At 33.1% G+C, this 21,953-nt stretch overlaps 1 protein-coding gene across 4 annotated transcripts in view; it reads right to left on the bottom strand.

The window, feature by feature from the left end:
* Positions 1-21,953, bottom strand: part of LOC142228526 (phospholipid-transporting ATPase IF) — a 118,992-nt gene that overhangs the window by 84,412 nt on the left and 12,627 nt on the right. The window contains exon 1 of one of the 4 annotated variants that reach the window (XM_075298977.1): positions 17,763-18,313. The exons of 1 other annotated variant lie outside the window; for it this stretch is intronic. In XM_075298977.1, coding sequence (XP_075155092.1) covers positions 17,763-17,798 — 36 coding nt within the window. In that variant the 5' untranslated portion in view covers positions 17,799-18,313. Of the gene's footprint in view, positions 1-5,078; positions 5,713-17,762; positions 18,314-21,953 lie in introns of those variants that run through there. 2 more of the 4 variants (XM_075298975.1, XM_075298976.1) reach the window with 2 other exon arrangements.

Genomic DNA, 21,953 nt, shown 5'->3' with positions numbered 1-21,953 from the left:
TACTTGATATTATATAAAATTTCAGCGGGTTTTATGACAAATATTCTCCCAAGCAGATCAGTTCAACCAGTACGCTTCCCGAAGATATATTTAAAAATTCTACCCATGAAGGCTAGATCAGATTCTGGATTTATAAGAACCATTTTTATTTGAGTTTTAGAGGAATCATAATCATCTCGTGTAAGTGTGCAAGAAAATGATTAAATAACGCCTTGATCTAAAATCTGTAGATTTTTACCACCCATTATTTAAATGATTATGAGAAGTAAAATCTGTTCAGTTTCAAGCAATTTTCATGATCAGTGCGCCTTCTATACCCTCAAGAAGTGAAATTGGTCTATATGGAGGTTCTAGAATCTAGACGCCAAATCGGAGGGCCAGTTTATAAGGGGGCTGTATCAAAATCTATCGGTACAGGTTTTGATACATTCAGCACACCTATTTCTAGTCGGAAAAAAACCTCCAAATTTTCAATTTCAGGCAAATTGGAAAAAACTACGGTTTCTAGAAGCCCAAGAAGTAAAATCGGGAGATCGGTTTATATGGGGGCTATATCAAAACATGGACCCATAATCACCATTTTAGGCACACCTATTTGTGGCCCTAAAATACCTAGATTTCCAATTTCAAGCAAAATATAAGTCATTTTTAAAAGTTTTCGGCAGTGGCGATTCTACTAGGAAAATGTTGGTATTTTGGCCATTTTTGCCGAAATCAAAAAAAACATACATATGGGAGATATATCTAAATCTGAACCGATTTCAACTTTGGCATGCATAGTTACAATGTTAATTCTACTCCCTGTGCAAAATTTCACGTCAATCGGATTACAACTCTGACCTCTGTGAACATATGTGTGAAAATCAGAGGAAAGATGTGAAAGAAGTGAATATCTAAATCTGAACCGATTTAAACCAAAATGGAATGCGTATCCAGAACGTTAATTCTACTCCCTGTAAAAAATTTAAAGCAAATCAGGGAAAAACTCTGGGGTCATATAAGTGCATATCGGGTTAAAGATATATATGGGGGCTAACATATATCTAAATCTAAACCGCTTTTAATCAAATTCGGCACACTTAACAACACAATCAATTGCTTTCCTTGTGCAAAATTTAAAGCAAATCAGGCTGAAATTCTGGCATCTGGGGCCATATAAGTATATATCGGGCGAAAGATATATATATGGAAGCTGTATCTAAAACTTAATCGATGTCAAAATCAATAAGGTTCTATTCTGACCCACATACTTGTGCCAAATTTGAAATCGATTGGACTTAAATTACGACGTAGACTTTGATCACAAAAATGTATTCACAGACAGACGAACATGCCTATATCGACTCCGGGACCGACCCTGAGTAATATTGCCAAGGACACCATGTGTCTATCTCGTCTCCTTCTGGATATTGCAAACATATGCACTAACTTATAACACCCTGTTCCACCATGTGGTGTGAAATGAAAATTTAGTCAATCCCTAGAAGAACAATTTTGGATGTCCCTTAAAGGTAACTACTTAGGAAGAATTTCCAAATTTTTGCTGGGTCTTTTGGTATCCTAAATATTAACAAGTATATACAGCCGTAAGTTCGGCCAGGCCGAAGTACCCTCCACCATGGATTGCGTAGAAACTTCTTCTAAACACTGCCATCCACAATCGAATTACTTAAATTACGGTAACGCTTGCCGATGGCAAGGTATCTTAAACCCTCCTAACACCGTCTTCTAAATTGTAAGACCATACGCGGTATATATTAAATCACAAAAAAATAGGTCAAATACGTATATAATTCAGTTTGACAAAATTTTCTATAGACATAAAATTTACACAAAATTTTCTATAGAAATAAAATTTTCACAAAATTTTCGATATTTAGAAATAAAATTTTGACAACATTTTCTAAAGAAATAAAATTTTGACAAAATTTTCTACAGAAATAAAATTTTGACAAAATTTTCTATAGAATTAAAATTTTGACAAAATTTTCTATAGAAATAAAATTTTGACAAAATTTTCTATAGAAATAAAATTTTGACAAAATTTTCTACAGAAATAAAATTTTAACAAAATTTTCTATAGAAATAAAATTTTGACAAAATTTTCTATAGAAATAAAATTTTGACAAAATTTTCTACAGAAATAAAATTTTCACAAAATTTTCTATAGAATTAAAATTTTAACAAAATTTTTGTATGGAAATAAAATCTTGACAAAATTTTCTATAGAAATAAAATTTTGACAAAATTTTCTACAGAAACAAAATTTTGACAAAATTTTCGATAGAATTAAAATTTTAACAAAATTTTCTATAGAAATAAAATTTTAACAAAAATTTTCTATAGAAAAAAAATTAACAAAATTTTCTATAGAAAAGAAAAATTTTGACAAAATTTTCTATAGAAATAAAATTTTTGTAGATTATTTTTGGCTCGAGTGGCAACCATGATTATGAACCGAATAAAATTTTAACAAAATTTTCTATAGAAATAAAATTTTGACAAAGTTTTCTATAGAAATAAAATTTTGGTAGATTATTTTTGGCTCCAGTGGCAACCACGATTATGAACCGATATGGACCAATTTTTGTGTGATTGGAGATCGGCTATATATAACTATGGACCGATATGGACCAATTTTTGCATGAATGTTAGAGACCATATACTAACACCACGTTCCACATTTGAATCGGATCGGATGAATTTTGCTCCTCCGAGAGGTTACGGAGGTCAAATCTGGAGAACGTTTTATATGGGGGCTACATATAATTATGAACCGATGTGGACCAATTTTTGCATGGTTGTTGGAGACCATATACCAACATTATGTACCAAATTTCAGCAAGATCGGATGAAATTTGCTTCTCTTTGAGGCTCCGCAAGCCAAATCTGGGGATCGGTTTATATGGGGGTTATATATAATTATGAATCGATGTGGACCAATTTTTGCATGGTTGTTAGAGACCATACACTAACATTATGTACCGAATTTCAGGCGGATCGGATGAAATTTGCTTCTCTTTGACGCTCCGCAAGCCAAATCTGGGGATCGGTTTATACGGGGTCTATATGTAATTATGGACCGATGTGGACCATTTTTTGCATGGTTGTTAGAGACCATATACGTACACCATGTACCAAATTTCAGCCGGATCGGATGAAATATTCTTCTGTTAGAGGCTCCACAAGCCAAATCTGAGGGTCCCTTTATATGGGGGCTATACGTAAAAGTGCACCGATATGGCCCATTTGCAATACCATCTGACCTACATCAATAACAACTACTTGTGTCAAGTTTCAAGTCGATAGCTTGTTTCGTTCGGAAGTTAGTGTGATTTCAACAGACGGACGGACGAACGGACATGCTTAGATCGACTCAGAATTTCACCACGACCCAGAATATATATACTCTATGGGGTCTTAGAGCAATATTTGGATGTGTTACAAACGAAATGGCAAAGTTAATATACCCCCATCCTATGGTGGAGGGTATAAAAAATAAATATATGCCTGCGTAACGCAAATTACGATATAGATATCTACAAACAAAAAGATAATACATTTATTTTATGAATAGTGTTCACAAAAATTTTCCAAACACGAGATTCATATATTATATGAAAACAATTCATAAAATAAAAAATACAGGTTTTCATTGGCTACGAATGTATACATAATATGAATGGAGTGTTTAATATTATAAATGAAGGATACATATTTTTCGTCAGTGAAAAATATGTACTTTTTCATAATATATATTAAAAACGTCATGCAATATATATAACTTTTCCTTTAGATTTTTCCCCTGATTCTTAATACCTGCATAATTGGTCAAAATGTGTGAACCCATTTACTAAAAACCGCATTATAGTCCAACCAGTAAAGAACATAATTTTATGATATTTTATATTACTTATGAGCACCAACGCTTGCATTTAATATTGTTTTTTATAAATTTTTTACAGCAATAAAAAATTTTTGGAACCGCGACGGCGACTCAAACTGTACTGAAAAACTCAAACACACGTGTTGCCTTCAAAACGTTATGTTTCGTTTTTTTTTTTTTTTGTCTCGTATTATATGTTGTATTGAGAGTAACTCTATGTTGTGGTTCTCTCACGCTAAGAGAAAACCAGTATTTTTTGATATATTAAGTAAAGTTTCATTGATTTTATGAAACCGTCCATATATATTATTAAAAAATTCATAATTTCACAACAAGTATTTACGAAAACAATATATTATGTAAGTGTACATATTTTTTATTTAAAAGCTCATAAATTTATAAAAATTTACAAATTTATGTACAAATTCATATTTCATTTTTTTGTGTGTAGTTTATCATATTACCGGTAAAAAAGGCCTAAATCTAAAATATCGTTTCACCTCAAATACATTACGTTATTTCTTTGTTATACAAAGTCAAGAAACCAAGCAATCTTTTCACATTTCTTATTTTAATAAATTAAAAATATCTCATGTATTAATTGAATTGACAATTTATTGCTTCCATGCCATGTGTGGCGGTGGATACATGAATCTACAGCTAGAGATGTGGAATTGAAATTCGAATTGAGTTTCGTTTTCTGAATTGTCTAAAATGCGAAAAAAAATAAATATCATCGATTCACAGCATCCTCAATTTCACACATAAATCACAGTAAAAGTAATTCATTCGATATGGCTACGGTTATTCCAGTGATATACACACACATACTCATATACATATTATGGTAATGGTAGTGGTATTTCTACCTCACTCTATGAAATATTGTCACATCGCATTGAATAAAACAATTTAGTCACATTTAGTGTTTATTGATTTCTCAACAACGACAACAAAGTGTCGGCATATATCACACTCCCTCCAAACACAAATTAAGAGTATAAGGAGAAAACTAAAATTCACCAATTAATTACATTTCACCAAAAAAAAAAAAAAAAAAAACGAAAAACAAATGAAATTCGCGCAGTTGTGCTCTTTGTTTTTGTTGTTGCCTTTTATGAATCTATTTCGTTTAACATTTTTGAACTCTTCATAAAAGTTGCACACGAACACCGTTGTACTGTAGTTTTACCATTCTTGACTTTCATTTCCGACAAAAAAAAAAAAACAGAAACAAAAACGAGAAATTATGAAACGATGACAATTATCGGCATCACTCACTCACTCACACACAAAGATCATTAACATGGTCAAATGCAATGGCATTCGCATCATATCATCCTCATCGTCATTATCACGTTTTTTATATCTCAACATAACCCGCGGCGCAACCGGGTCATTTGTATAGTTGCTACCACAACTACCAACATGGCTTTAAAGATCATTTTGGTTTAAAGTCATTAAGACATTTTCTTCTGGTTATAATCTCTTCGTTTCACTCTCTTCTTGCTTTCTCACATCACATTAATTTTATTTTTTGTAAATTTTCTTTTTTTCTTCTTCTTCTTCTTGTTATTTAATTTAGTTTTTTTCCAGACATGTAATACCGTAAAACTGTTATTTTTTGTGATATGCTTTAATTAGTTTTATTTGATTTTTTTTTTCGATTAGACTGCTTCGTAGTTGACGATTCTCTAACCATTGCCACACACTTTTGAAGAGCAGCACATGTCAAATATTTTTTGTTTTCTTTTTCATAGGCAGAGAAGAAAGATGCGTTCACTAAAGCATTCGAACCGAGACTGAACTTGAAACGGGTCTTGCCAGAAGAAATGTGACTGACTGACTGACTCTGCTGTTATTAACTTTGATTTAAGCCACATAAGGCACTCATCTCTCACGCTTGTTCTCCTCTCTTTTTGTTTGTGTGGTTATTTCAGTTATGAGACTAGGTTTAATGGATACCAAAACAACCTACAGTGGGACAAGCGCCAAAAAAAAATCGATAAAAATACTGATGACCATAAAAATTGTTATTTTAACATCAAATACATTAAAAAATATTTTTTTTTTGGGAATATATACATACAACAATCGATTGAAAATGTTCACCAGAGTTATTTTAGGATTTGTCTTCATAATCAAAAAAACGATTTTTTCAAAATTTTCATTCGAAGTTGGCTTTCCAATATAGGACAACATCAAAAGTCAATTTCATTCGATTTGCAAATAGTAAACAAAAATGATAAATTACTAATAGCCAAAACAATTGTCCAATGTTGCAACTATTGGGGATTTTTACCCAAAATGGGTCTATATTTTCGTAGATGAGGACGATGAGGACGGTGCAGTATAATAAATCAGGTTATCAATGAAGCATTTGGACTAGAAACGGGCACAGGATTTTATGTCGGGGGGTCCAAGTGCTAATGTATAATTTTAATCAGCTCGTTTAAGAAATTTTTCTACAATTGTGAAATCATTTCTTGAGGACTAAGGTCTAGATGTTGCCCTCTCATCGCTGATTTGGACAATATATTCCATAAATACAGAAATGATGAAGATGGTTCACCTTCATCACTCAGAGAAAGAATATGATCACATCAAACATGTTTCAAGAGCAACATGTTATTTTTGGATAGTGAAATTTCTTTATTAATTCACCAATTAATTTCTTGATTGACTTTGCTTCCTTTACAAAGCTACAGAAAATTAAGCAAGTTTCTGCTGGGAAGTAAAATTTTGTGAGTGACACAAAATTATCGATGCATGAATAAAATTTTTGCAAACTCAAGCTCAAAATTTAATTCTTGCTCATCTGCTAATCACGTCTATTATTTGAATAACAGACAATAATTACACGCAAAAAAAAATAATTCTTTCCTCCCAAACGAAATTTTAGACAAACAAAGTTCGTTTCTCATTTGCTTTTCGTTGAAAGGAAGTGTACTTGGAAGAAAAGTATATACTTTTTGTGATAAACGTTTATTCTTTTCCAGAATGTAAAAACAATTTCATAAAGACTAGCTCAAAAAAATTTTTTTCTAGCTAATTGCATTTTCCCTCACATCTTTCTGTAATACAAACAATGTAGAAGAAATTATACTACTTTATAAATTTTAATTTTTTTTTACCTTTCTATCCACACTATCCACTGAGCTAAGTAGCCGTTATTGTCATCAATAGACAATTACCCATATAAGTTATATTTATATAGCATAGCTTGCGGCGCCCACGAGCCGATTAAACAAAGTTTATTTAACTGAAAAATACATTTAGTTGGGCACCGTGGAGCAGTGGTTGCTACGTCCGACTTGCATTCCAAGGGTCGTGGGTTCGATCCCTGCTTTGACCAAAGTTTTTTTTTTTACATATATTCAAGATATGGTCGGAATATTCCGAAAAAATGTTCAACATTACATTCTACTATATTAAATTTTTACTATGAACTGTAAAATGTGTCTTATTAAAGACCTAAAGTCAGAAAAGAACAGTGTTTGATATAAACGAAATGGACTGTGTTGTTGGTTCAAAAATAACTTTTTTTATTAAAAAAATAAAAATTTTGTAACAAGCGATTTTTTTTGGTGATAAAAGTGTATACTTTTCGAAGCAATTAAAAAAACTCTAACAAAAGAAAAACGTTTTCGGTACACGTTTTCCAAGACTAGTTAATTGAATCTACGCGAGTTCCTACCACATATCGTGCATGAGTAAACATTCTCGTGAACCTCACTCGCAAATCTCTAGTCACAAGAATGATTGTTATTTAAGGCCCACTTGGACTATTCAGTTCATTTTGATCATTTGGTGAACTTCTCTCTAATGAATGAATGCTGCCCGATTCTATATTTAGCTCAATGAAAAGAGACCTCCTCTTTATAGACAAGTCTGATAATTTGTTGGACATCCCCCTAATAAAAGTTCTTCGATTTTAAGGTACAGGGCGCTTCACGACAAAGAAGTCGGTATCAAATTTGTTGATATTTGGACACAACAAAGTTAGCAAAATACTTGAAAACCTCCACTACTCTGATTTACTTGCAGCAAAAACGAAATTCATTAGGACTACCACTTAAAAAAGTTCTTCGATTTGAAGATACAGGGCGTTTCACGACAAAGAAGTCGGTATCAAATTTTTTGATATTTGGACATACACTCAAAAAAAATGTAAGTTCTCCCATTTAATTGGAAATATGAAAGAACGGGTAAATAACTTTTTGTGACAAGTGGAGTTCCTTCCCAAATACCACTTTTTGAAAACGGAGTTTAAAGTCTCCGGCAAAATTAAAACATTTATCGAACATTTGGAACGAGAGCTTCCATTGCTTTAATTTTCGACATTTTACTTTGAATGTTTTATCGACACAGAAAAAACGAAGAAATAAAAAAACTCGATTATTGTACCAAATTTCAACCGAATCGGGTTAATTTTGCTCTTACAAGGGGCTCCGGAGGTCAAATATGGGGATCGGTTTATATGGGGCCTATATATAATTATTGAACGATTTCGACCAATTTTTGCAGGGGTGTTGGAGGCCATATATTAACACCACGTACCAAATTTCAACTTAATCAGATGCATTTTGGTCTTCCAAGAGGCTCCGGGGGTCAAATCTGGGGATAGGTTTATATGGGGGCTATATATAATTATGCACCGATGTGGACCAATTTTTGCATGGTCGTTAGAGACCATATACCAACACCATGTACCAAATTTCAGCCGGATCGGATGAAATTTGCTTCTCTTAGAGGCTCCGCAAGCCAAATCGGGTGATCGGTTTATATGGGCTCTATATATAATTATTGACCGATGTGGACCAATTTTTGCATAAATGTTAGAGACCATATACTAACACCATGTACCAAATTTCAACCGGATCGGATGAAATTTGTTTCTCTTAGAGGCTCCGCAAGCCAAATCGGGGGATCGGTTTATATGGGGGCTATATGTAATTATGGACCGATGTGGACCAATTTTTGCATGGTTGTTAGAGACCATATACTAACACCAAGTACCAAATTTCAACGGGATCGGAGGAAATTTGCTTCTCTTAGAGGATCCGCAAGCCAAATCGGGGGATCGGTTTATATGGGGGCTATATGTAATTATGGACCGGTGTGGACCAATTTTTGCGAGGTTGTTAGAGACCATTACTAACACCATGTACCAAATTTCAGCCGGATCGGATGAAATTTGCTTCTCTTAGAGCTCCGCAAGCCAAATCGGGGGATCGGTTTATATGGGGGCTATATATAATTATTGACCGATGTGGACCAATTTTTGCATAAATGTTAGAGACCATATACTAACACCATGTACCAAATTTCAACCGGATCGGATGAAATTTGCTTCTTTTAGAGGCTCCGCAAGCCAAATCGGGGGATCGGTTTATATGGGGGCTATATGTAATTATGGACCGATGTGGACCAATTTTTGCACGGTTGTTAGAGACCATATACTAACAGCATGTACCAAATTTCAACCGGATCGGATGAAATTTGCTTCTCTTAGAGCAATAGCAAGCCAAACGAAATGATAATTTTTGTATTTGAGTCAAATATTCACATTTTTCTGTGGAATTTGAAAAATCAAAATGAAGAAAACTGTAAAGTGTGTACTTCACCTTTTTCAAAATTAGTTTGACTTCATAAAACTTGGGTAAATTCGTTTTTACTTAGTGGTTATTAAATTGATTTAATTTTTACAATAGGCTCCACTGTACCCCGTTATGTTCCATTCAATGTATCTTCGATATTTTCTTGATACACATGACGTAGTATGTTTGTATATTCATATCTTCAAGATATGGACTAATTGACTTCAGTTCAAATCATGTATGTGTGTCTGCTGTGCATGTATGCCTGTTGGATATACAAGGTACCGGTCTGTTTGGGGCTTTTGTTATTTCTATTTTATGCTGATCTTTCATAGAGAGCAGAGGGAATTTGTAATGCCAGCATTTTTGTTGTTAAACAATTGAAGATTCCAAGTTTATAAATGTTTGTTTACAGAGTACATAGTTGATTGCAACCATTCTCTCTCTCTCTATTATGTCAGTTGTTTTTTATCTCTCGCTCTCAGATTAGATGGCTTGGCATGATTTTACTTCTTTTGGTAATATGTACTCTTCTCGTTTTTCTCTAACACACGATTGAAAGCATTTGTTGTGTGTGGGTTTTGTTTTGTTTAGATGAAGTTAACTGTTTGTTCTTGATTTTGGAAGAGTTTCCGATATATTAAGGTTGCTCACGAAAAAATATTCGAGTTTTTCAAACACCTAGTATATGGAACCGAATGGCCGTTTGAAAGGATTGGATCATTAGCCTAATGTTTGGCGGACATTTACAAGTTTACTTGGAATTTTAGGTCAGCGAGTAACGACGAGGATATAACTCCCGTGAGAGTTAAGAGTTTACAGGGACACAATCAAGCTACTAACAATTATCGAGTTTAAGGGCGCTTCTAATAATATTGACGATTTGTTTCCGAGTTTTTAGGACAAATCGACCTTAGTTTAATAGAAGTTTAATATCGCATCACCTAACTCTAAGTACAAAACCCCTTCATTGGAAATTTCATCGAATTCTGATCAAGGAAAAAAGTTTGTATCGAAGGAAAATTGTCTTCTTTGCAAAGCAAAATTCGCATTTGTAGTTTAAGGACAATAAATCTTTACGTCACTACTATTGTTTTTCAGTACGTGGGAAGAAAATCCAATGAGTTTACAAATAAATTTAATGTACATTAAAACAGAAAAGGAAATTTTCGCACGATTCCAAAAAATACAAAAAGTACTGAAAAACAAGCTTGCCCAGTTCCAAAGATTTTGTCTTTTGACTAATGATTTTGGTAATGATTTCGTGCCAAAGAAGCGGATAATTGAAGCCAAAATACGTTTAAGACACAATTCTCCAATTTTTAATTTAAATTTATTGGTTTCTATACCCATTACCACTACTGTAGTACGGGGTATAAAATGTTTGTCCATTTATATGTAACGCCAAGAAAGACCAGTCTGAGACCCTCACGTATAGAACTACAATTATATTAGGAGCTCATCAATTTTGGTTTTCAAAAATTCTTTTATTCTCGTCGTAAAAACAGAAATACTTGATACAGACTTGATCCACCGTGGTGCAATGGTTAGCATGCCCGCCTTGCATACACAGGGTCGTTGGTTCAAACCCAGTCTCGACCAAACACCAAAAAGTTTTTCAGCGGTGGATATCCCACCTGAGTAATGCTGATGACATTTCTGTGGGTTTCAAAGCTTCTCTAAGTGGTTTCACTGCAATGTGAAACGCCGTTCGAACCAGGGTTGGCCTGTTACAAACTGTGACTTTTGCGACATACATTTGCGACGGTATAATTAATACGTATGTCGCAAAAGTCGTAAACCTACTGTAAATAGAAAACCAAATTTTGAATAGAAGAAATCCTGAACATTTTTTAATTTAGTGAGTTTCTGCAGAAATTTGTGAAAGTTTTCTCATGGTCAAGCCTATTTTGGTGAGTTGGTGAGTGTGCAAAATACCTTGGGGTTATATTGGACAGGAGACTGAACTTAAAGTTAAGAAAGAAGGAGAAAATCCACGGTTACCCTGTACTCGAGCAAAAGGCAATAGGGAAAATGTGGGGACTAAAACCGAAAATTATGAACATTCCTTAGAATTGAAACTTCTTCGCACATACCATCGCCTTGGATATCATCGAATTCGCTGCCTAGCTGAAGCGACTAAAGTATTTTCAGTTTGCGACTTTTGTTACTTTTTCTACATTTACGACGCGTAAAGGGTGATACGGTCAAAATTTGGTCAAGGGAAAACGCGTGTAAATCGGTGAAATCGTTTATTTAAAAAATCAAATTAAATTTCTTTTTCAAGTTCAATTAGTAAAAAATTCAGGAAAAATATTCAGTTAGGATTTCGCTTTTCCAAGTCCGAATTGCGGGCCTCACGCTTGACACCTGCCATCAGATTTTCTACAGCCACCTTCTTTGCCGCAGAAAACCAGTTTGCCTTGAACTGCTGCTCGTCCTTAGCAGTTTTTTTGGTCTTCTTTAGGTTCCGCTTGTCAATAGCCCAGTATTTCTCAATTGGGCGGAGCTCTGGCGTGTTGGGAGGGTTCTTGTCCTTGGGAACCACCTGCACGTTGTTGGCGGCGTACCACTCCATGGCCTTTTTACCGTAATGGCAAGATGCCAAATCCGGCCAAAACAGTACGGAACAACCGTGTTTCTTCAGGAAAGGGAGCAGACGTTTATTCAAACACTCTTTCACGTAAATTTCTTGGTTGACAGCCCCGGAAGCTATGAAAATGCTGCTTTTCAAGCCACAGTTACAGATGGCTTGCCAAACCAGATACTTCTTTGCGAACTTTGACAGTTTTATGTGCTTGAAAAAATCTGCTACCTTTCCCCTTCCTTTTGCTGTATAAAACTCCTGTCCCGGAAGCTGCTTGTAGTCGGCTTTGACGTAGGTTTCGTCGTCCATTACCACGCAGTCAAACTTCGTCAGCATCGTCGTGTACAGCCTCCGGGATCGCGCTTTGGCCGTCGTATTTTGTAAGTCGATAGTCCGGCTCGTTTTTTGGCTCGATACACGGTTGTAGACGATACACCCAGCTCATTTGCGGCATCTCGGAGAGAGAGTTTAAGGTTTCGCTTGAAACTACCGGCAACTCTCTTTGTCTTCTCAGCGGCTTCCGGTTTTCGATTTCCCCCCGATCCAGACTTCCTGGCTGTCGACAAACGTTCCCCAAACACTTTAATTACATTTGTAACGATTGATTAGGCAACTTTTAGCGATTTTGCCAGCTTTGCGTGCGAGTAGCTCGGATTTTCGCGATGCGCGAGCAAAATTTTGATACGCTGCTCTTCTTGCTTGGACGGCATTTTGACAACTGAAGAGTGAATTCCACAATCAAAATAGGAGCAACATTCTACACACACACACCTTCAAAATGAGGGGTGTTCAGGTTTTTTAAATGCAAAATTGAAAGAAATACGTCAAGTTTATATTGACCAAATTTTGACCGTATCACCCTTTATGTGACGTTTACGACGTTTACAACTTTGCGACAGTCGCAAACCTTAAAAATTTTGATACTGACCATCTCTGGTTCGAACTCGTCTATAAAAAAGAAGGTCCCTTGTCATTGAGCTTAACGTAGAATCGGGCAGCACTCAGTGATAAGAGAGAAGTTCACCACTGTGGTATCACAATGGACTGAATAGTCTAAGTGAGCGTGAAATATACCTAACCTAACCTACAAACTTGATTTCATTGGGCAAATTATTAAATCTTAAACTGCCCGAATATTCAATTCTTTGCTTAGTTGTCTCACTTCTGCATAGAACAACTTTCGAGCTGGAAAAATCATTAATTTATTAATATTTAGCAGATTATTATTACGAGTGTTAATGTTATGACTATTGAACAAGAAAGAAATTGTATGATGTCCTATTTGATGCAAGCATTTGTATAAATATAACAATATTTGAAGGTTATAAGTTCCACGAATTGGTAAAATATGAGAAAAAAACATCCATACACAGGTTTAGCGTAGGGTATCGAAATTTGCTACTTGTAACTCATTCTTTTATTAATGCGGAAAATTATTATTATGTGAAGTGATAGTTGTATAAATGATCAAAAAAATAAACATCTAAATAATCGTGTTTTACTTAACCACAATGATTCTTTTCCAACTATCTTAAAATGCACTTTATCTAATAATTTGAAGGGGCTCTTGTTGGCGTCGTTTTAAATTTATCTAAAAAGGCACCTAATAATTGCACTGATGCGATGCCTTTTTGTAGTATCTTGGCGTGGTACAACTTCTCAATAGTGACGGCGCTTTTCCGACGTATTTTGGATATCGTATAGAACTGTTTTCGACGTGGTGGGGATTCTCAGAAGCGCCGTCAAATTCAGGGCAGGGTTATATTACTTATTGCTAAACAGCTGATCAAATGACAATGACAGCTGACTTAAAACTTCTGTACCGAATACACTACAATCCTCGCCACTGCTAAGTAGCAAAAATTTTAAAAATTCCTCAAATTTACATATACCTCTAATACATATGTATCGGTCGATTCCATAAGGCCAAATCGGTTTAGATTTAAATATTTATATATGGAGATATAAAACTTCGGAACAAATTTGTAGGATTTGAGATGGTATCAAAAATTTTGGTCTACAATATTGTGAAGGGTATACTCGTAATAATATAGTCGACCTTGCTCGACATTAGACTTTTCTTACATATTTTTTTACCTTTAGTTATTTCTTTCTTTTATGAGAAGGTGTAATTTCGTAAATTAAATTTAAAAAGTATACCAGGTCATTTTATGTTCGTTATTTTAACACCATATTCTGTAAATCTCAAATAGTGGTAGTGTATAATTTAGTTCATTTTCCGACAAAGCAATTTACTATTTTTTAATGTATATATCTTAAACATGTGTTATCTTATAAAAAAAAACAAGTATATACGGCCGCAAGTTCAGCCAGGCCGAATCTTATGTACCCACCACCATGGATTGCGTAGAAACTTCTACGAAAGACTATCATCCACAATCGAATTACTTGGGTTGTGGTATCTTAAAACTTCTTAACATCGTTTTCTAAATTGTGATTTAGTCCATACATGGTATATATTAGACAAAAAAGTTATGTATACTTAAGACTACAAATAATTACGAATCGATATTGACTTTTTGTACGTAGAGAGCCAGAATTGAAATATGGGGGTCGCTTATATGGGGGCTATATACAATTATGAACTTGATATGGACCAATTTTTGTGTGACTGGGGATCGATTTATGTGAGGGCCATATATAACTATAGACCGATATGGACCTAGTTAGGCATGATTGATAACGACCATATACTAGCACAATGTACCAAATTTCAACTCACTCGGATGAAATTTGCTCCTCCAAGAGGTTCCAAAACCAAATCTCGAGATCGGTTTATATGGGGCTATGTACGATTATGGACTGATACGGACCACTTTTGGCATGGTTGTTAAATATCATATACTACCACCACGTACCAAATTTCAAGCAGATCGGATGAATTTTGCTTCTCCAAAAGGCACCGGAGGTCAAATCTGGGGATCGGTTTATATGGGAGCTATATATAATTATGGACTGATAGGAACCAATTCCTGCATGGTTGGTGGATACCATATACTAACATCACGTACCAAATTCCAACCGAATGGGAAGAATTTTACTCTCCCAAGGGGCTCTGGGGGTCAAATCTGGGGATCGGTTTATATGAGGCCTATATATAATTATGGACCGATATCGACCAATTTTTGCATGGGAGTTTGAGCCCATATATTAACACCACGTACCAAATTTCAAGTGAATCAGATGAATTTTGGTCTTCCAAGAGGTTCCGGAGGTCAAATCTGGTGATATGTTTATATGGGGGCTATATATAATTATGAACCGATGTGGACCAATTTTGTGCATGGTCGTTAGAGACCTAATACTAACATCACGTACCGAATTTCAGCCGGATCGGATGAAATTTGCTTCTCTTAGAGGCCTCGTAAGCCAAATCGGGGGTTCGGTTTATATGGGGGCTATATATAATTATGGACCGATGTGGACCAATTTTTGCATGGTTGTTAGAGACCATATACTAACACCATGTACCAAATTTCAGCCGGATCGGGTGAAATTTGGTTCTCTTAGAGGCTCTGAAAGCCAAATTTTGGGGTCCGTTTATATGGGGGCTATACGTCAAAGTGGACCGATATGGCCCATTTGCAATACCATCCGACCTACATCAATAACAACTACTTGTGCCAAGTTTCAAGTCGATAGCTTGTTTCGTTCGGAAGTTAGCGTGATTTCAACAGACGGACGGACGGACGGACGGACGGACATGCTCAGATCGACTCAGAATTTCACCACGACCCAGAATATATATACTTTATGGGGTCTTAGAGCAATATTTCGATGTGTTACAAACGGAATGACAAAGTTAATATACCCCCATCCTATGGTGGTGGGCATAAAAAAAGATTAAAGCTTTTTCTAAGCAACATAAAAGACATGTTATCAGAAGCTAAAGCTTTTCATATTTACAGTTCAACGTAAATAAAACTTTGGCAGTTTTTATTTAGCCTACAGTAAGAGTGGGAGTCCATTTATGGGTGTGTGTGTGTGCATATATGGGTCTATCTCTCACAATATGTGTGAATGACAGTTTCCCAGCGGCGGAAATCGCTCTTCATAAGGCCTTTTAAAAGGCATTTATTTGCAGACACAAGGCATTGACTTCCCATTACATATTCATTGATTTTTTACACAGGGTGTCATAGCCGAACAAGGGCTCCGACTTCAACTTACAGCATAAGGGGACATAAAAGGTCATTATTTTAAGGCCTTTTAGGAATTGCCTCAAATAAGTTCTTTAAAATGTGTGATAAAATAAGGCCTTTTATAATGTATACATCAAAAGGCTTTATGAAGCATATATAAATAGAGGCCTCTTAATAGGAGTTTAAAATAATGCCAATTTGATGCCTTTTTATGAAGGCTGTTTAAAAGGCCTTGTTTACATACCTTATATAGGACCTACTCCAAATTTCATATATAAATAAGAAACCCAAAATTCTTTTTATTTTATTTTGTACTATATAAAATTGTACTATTAAAAATAAATCACCTTCTTCATAGGAACTCATTTCGTATTAGACGTCTGATTTCCACATATTGAACAGAACATTGGCTTTCATGGTAGAAGTTGTCGCTAAATAATAAGTAAAATTATTATAAAATTATTATTATTATTATGTAATTCAATATAGTATAATATTCGTCAAAAAAAAATATACTTACCGCATATTTGACACTTCAGCTACATAAAAAAATAAACACCGCGACTTGCTCCAACGAAATCACAAATCCGAATGAAGAAACACGTGTTGCTTTAAATTGTGCAAAATTATTTTATTCTTAACTTTCGGTTACTTATAAACTTACGGTATAAGGGCTTATCAAAGGTCTTTTAGATTGAAGAAGTGAGCATATGAGAACATGACTTGTCTTTTTTAAAACCGTTATATTGTTTGTGACTCGTTGTCGAAAAACGTATAAATTGGCTTACGGCATAAGGGCTTTTCAAAGGTCTCGTAAATTATAAGAGCTTGCTATGAGAATATGAGTTGTTTTTTAAAATCGTTTTATTTTGCCTCGTTGCAAGAACACATTGTAATTCACAATTCCAAACAAGGCCTATTAGGAGTTCTTTAAAATCTGTCTTTAAACACATGTCCCAGCTAAGCCATTTCAAAAGGCCTCGACAAGTATGCTATGAGAAAAGTGATAGCGATATTAGTAAATAAAGACATTTTTTAAGGCCTGGTTTTTGCAATGAATAATGAATGAGTATCAACCTTTTTTGTAAAGAAGGAAGAGGTCTTACAAAAGGGATTATTTTATAAGACCTAATCGTATGAGTATTGCCTCTAAAATAAGGGCTCCGTGAATGCTTTAAATCGAAAGCGCTCTCGATTTACGCCGCTGGGTTATTGTTGATAAAGTATTCGGTTATCATTTCAATTTCCATGGAATCTATAGACTAACACATCGAACACACTTATCGAAAGCTTTAAGCAGTATTGTGATTGCTAATATTTTTCGAATCTTATGTTAGTCATAATATAACTATTTAAAATTATTTATAAAAAAAACAATATGGAAAATATATAATAAAGCATTTCATTTTAGAGAAAATATCTAATGATAAAAATTTCGATAATACACAGTTAACGAGTGGCCATGGCCTTCATTAGGGCAACCATAACAAAGCAAAATTTTGATTGATGAATTGGAAAGCACTTACCCTTCTTTTGAAAATCGTATCCAAAAATTCCTCCATAATGGTAAATTTGTTTATAAACAATTATCATATAAAATTTGTTTATTTTTGTATAATATTTGCTTTCTTTATTTTGATCTTAATTCCATATATATTTTTAAGAATTTTTAGATTCTTCTTGTTTCTTGATCACTTTCTTTTAACAATTGTCTCATTCGAGTATTGTATTTCCGCACTGTTTCGACTACCGTTTATTAACGATTCCGTTTCGTCTATTAACGTAGTTTCTTGGCCATTTTATGCCACCCAAACTGAAAACAAGAACTTCTAACACTTATCTTTAGACCTTAGAATTCTTATCGGACCGTTGAGGTAATATCAAGAAGGAAAAAAACGGGGATTTCGTCAAACAAATAGGTTTTCATTTTTTATTTCGAAAATTATTTGAAGCTATTTCATCGCAAATCATTATCATTTATTATTATTATTTTTTTTTTTTAACTTAGTTATCATAGAGTACAAAAGAATGTAATTGAAATTTCGTTTTCGTATTGGCAAAAAAATAAAATTAAACCGTTTTCAGTTTTAATCGCTGCGACTGTTTTACCTCACACTAATAATGTGAAGAATAGTTTATACCAACCTGTCAGACCTATCCATATGGGAAGCCAGAGATAATGTCAATGGGTAATAAGGCAAGTATTCCTCTACGGGAGTTCTTAGTACATACATAGACATACCCGCCATCAGACTAATCTTATCTTTAGCAATCCATTTGTCATTATTCACTCTCTGTGTACATAAATGATTGGCAAAAGTATATGGGGGATAATGCATAAACTTAGATAGGCCTCTGTGAGAAAAATTTTAGTCCCCCAGAAAATTTGAAAACCTATTTTCAATTTTCCACTATATATATATATATTTTATGTAATATTAAAAACCATCAATCTATCAAAATGAAAAAGATAATATTAAATATACTACCAAACAACATGTAAGTATGTATACCCAACAAAAAAAATTGGAAATAGTTCCACAATCATTTCTCTTTAAGAGCATACCGGGATCCTGGGCGCGATAGGTTTGGGAAATAAAGCGTAGTTTTCAGGAGGTGATTCTGAGTCGATCGGTATATATTTTATGGGGTGTAAAATCAATAATTCTAGTAGACACATTTTTTGGCAGATCAAAGTTATTATACCCTGAACTATGTGACTAACCACTATGTGGTAGAAGTGTGCACGTGACACGAAATTGTCGTGACTCACGAAAATTTTCGTGACTCACGCGTGAGTCGTGAGTCACGCTCATGGCAACGGCGTGAGTGTGCGTGAGCGTGATTAACAAACCAAAATGTCGTGCGTGAGCGTGAGTCACGAGAATATTATCTTCGTGAATGTGCCTGAGTAAAGAGTTACGCTCACGAAAATAATCCCGCTCACCAACATAAAACGCTTAAGAGTTAAATTCATTTACAATTTTAGTGACAACTGGGATGTTAAGAGTGTAATAACGCTCTCGATTTTAATAATGCTCATGTTTTCAGACACGTCGCTAAGGTAAATTACTCAAAAAATTGTTCGTGAGTCACGACATTTTTCGTGAATTACGATATTTTTCGTGAGTTACGGTATTTTTCGTGAGTTACGGTATTTTCGTGCGTGAGTGTGCGTGAGTACAAATTTTCTTTTCGTGAGTGTGCGTGAGAGTGAGTCCTACCAAACAATATCGTGCGTGAGTGTGCGTGAGTAAGATTTTCCCGTCGTGAGTGTGCGTGAGCGTGAGTAAAATATTACTCACGTGCACACCTCTACTATGTGGTATATAGTATAAAAACTTCTTCCGCGGGGATTGAACCTGTGTCTGTTGACTTTTTTCACTTCCATGGAAGTTCGATTGAAAAGGTTTTGCAAATTACGAGAATTTCCAATTTTAATTGAGCTAAAATTGAAAACATTTATTTAATATACGCCGAAAATAACGAAATATATATTTTATTTTATTTTATTTTAGTAAAGTTGTACAATTTTTTCTGATATTAAGCTCATAACATTAAAGACAATTTTTCTCACATTTGGCATAATTTAACTAAAATTTAAGATTCATTAACTAAAATAAATTTAAATCTTCGTTTTTTGTTTTGCAATTAATTATGCCATATTTTTATATAGCTATCATAGCAAATTAAAGTTGTCATTAACCTGCCTGCTTTTTAAAGTTCGATTTCTTGCTATAAAACAGTTTATGAGGGCAGTTCGGAAACTTCTTAGCCTAGCACAAAAAGCGCGGTATAAACTGAAAAAAGTTAAGTGTTTTGGAAACTTCCATCTCTGTTATGAACACATGTTAAATTTTGCTTCGATCTGGCAACTCCATCATATAGAAACAGGTGTTCAAAACTTTTTTTCTTTTGTTTCTGTGTATACGACTGTTTTTGACGTGATAGGGATTCTCAAATTCAAACAAGTATATACGGTCGTAATTTCGGCCAGGCCGAATCTTATGTACCTCCACCATGGATTGCATAGAAACTTCTACTAAAGACTGTCATCCACAGTTGAATTATTTGGGTTGCGGTAACACTTGCCGATGGCAAGGTATCTTAAAACTACTTAACAACGTCTTTTAAATTGGAAGTTAGTCCATAAAAACGTAAATAATTCAGTTTGACAACATTTTCTATAGAAATAAAATTTTGACAAAATTTTCTCTAGAAACAAAATTTTCTCTAGAAACAAAATATTGACAACATTTTCTCTAGAAATAAAATTTTGACAAATTTTTATTTATATAGAAATAAAATTTTGACGAAATTTTCTATAGAAATACAATTTTGACAAAATTTTCTATAGAAATAAAATTTGGACAAAATTTTCTATAGAAATAAAATTTTTAAAAATTTTTATACAGAAATAAAATTTGGACAAAATTTTCTACAAAAATAAAATTTTGACAAAATTTTATTTCTATAGAAATAATATCTAAAAATAAAATGTTCTATAGTAATAAACTTTTGACAAAATTTTCTATAGAAATAAAATTTTGACGAAATTTTTTATAGAAATAAAATTTTGACAAAATTTTCTATAGAAATAAAATTTTGACAAAATTTTCTATAGAAATGAAATTTTGACAAAATTTTCTATAGAAATAAAATTGTGACAACATTTTCTATAGAAATAAAATGTTGACAAAATTTTCTCTAGAAACAAAATTTTGACAAAATTTTCTCTAGAAACAAAATATTGACAACATTTTCTCTAGAAATAAAATTTTGACAAAATTTTATTTATATAGAAATAAAATTTTGACGAAATTTTCTATAGAAATACAATTTTGACAAAATTTTCTATAGAAATAAAATTTTTAAAAATTTTTATACAGAAATAAAATTTGGACAAAATTTTCTACAAAAATAAAATTTTGACAAAATTTTATTTCTATAGAAATAATATCTAAAAATAAAATGTTCTATAGTAATAAACTTTTGACAAAATTTTCTATAGAAATAAAATCTTGACGAAATTTTTTATAGAAATAAAATTTTGACAAAATTTTCTATAGAAATAAAATTTTGACAAAATTTTCTATAGAAATGAAATTTTGACAAAATTTTCTATAGAAATAAAATTGTGACAAAATTTTCTATAGAAATAAAATTTTGACAAAATTTTCTCTAGAAACAAAATTTTGACAAAATTTTCTCTAGAAACAAAATATTGACAACATTTTCTCTAGAAATAAAATTTTGACAAAATTTTATTTATATAGAAATAAAATTTTGACGAAATTTTCTATAGAAATAAAATTTTGACAAAATTTTCTATAGAAATAAAATTTGGACAAAATTTTCTATAGAAATAAAATTTTTAAAAATTTTTATACAGAAATAAAATTTGGACAAAATTTTCTACAAAAATAAAATTTTGACAAAATTTTATTTCTATAGAAATAATATCTAAAAATAAAATATTCTATAGTAATAAACTTTTGACAAAATTTTCTATAGAAATAAAATTTTGACGAAATTTTTTATAGAAATAAAATTTTGACAAAATTTTCTATAGAAATAAAATTTTGACAAAATTTTCTATAGAAATGAAATTTTGACAAAATTTTCTATAGAAATAAACTTTTAAAAAAATTTTCTATAGAAATAAAATTTTGACAAAATTTTCTATAGAAATAAAATTGTGACAAAATTTTCTATAG

Source organism: Haematobia irritans, chromosome 3 (assembly GCF_050003625.1).
Source record: "Haematobia irritans isolate KBUSLIRL chromosome 3, ASM5000362v1, whole genome shotgun sequence".
In the NCBI taxonomy this organism is placed as follows: domain Eukaryota; kingdom Metazoa; phylum Arthropoda; class Insecta; order Diptera; family Muscidae; genus Haematobia; species Haematobia irritans.
The sequence above is the reverse complement of the archived record's forward strand: the minus strand, read 5'-3'. Positions and strand labels throughout refer to the sequence as shown.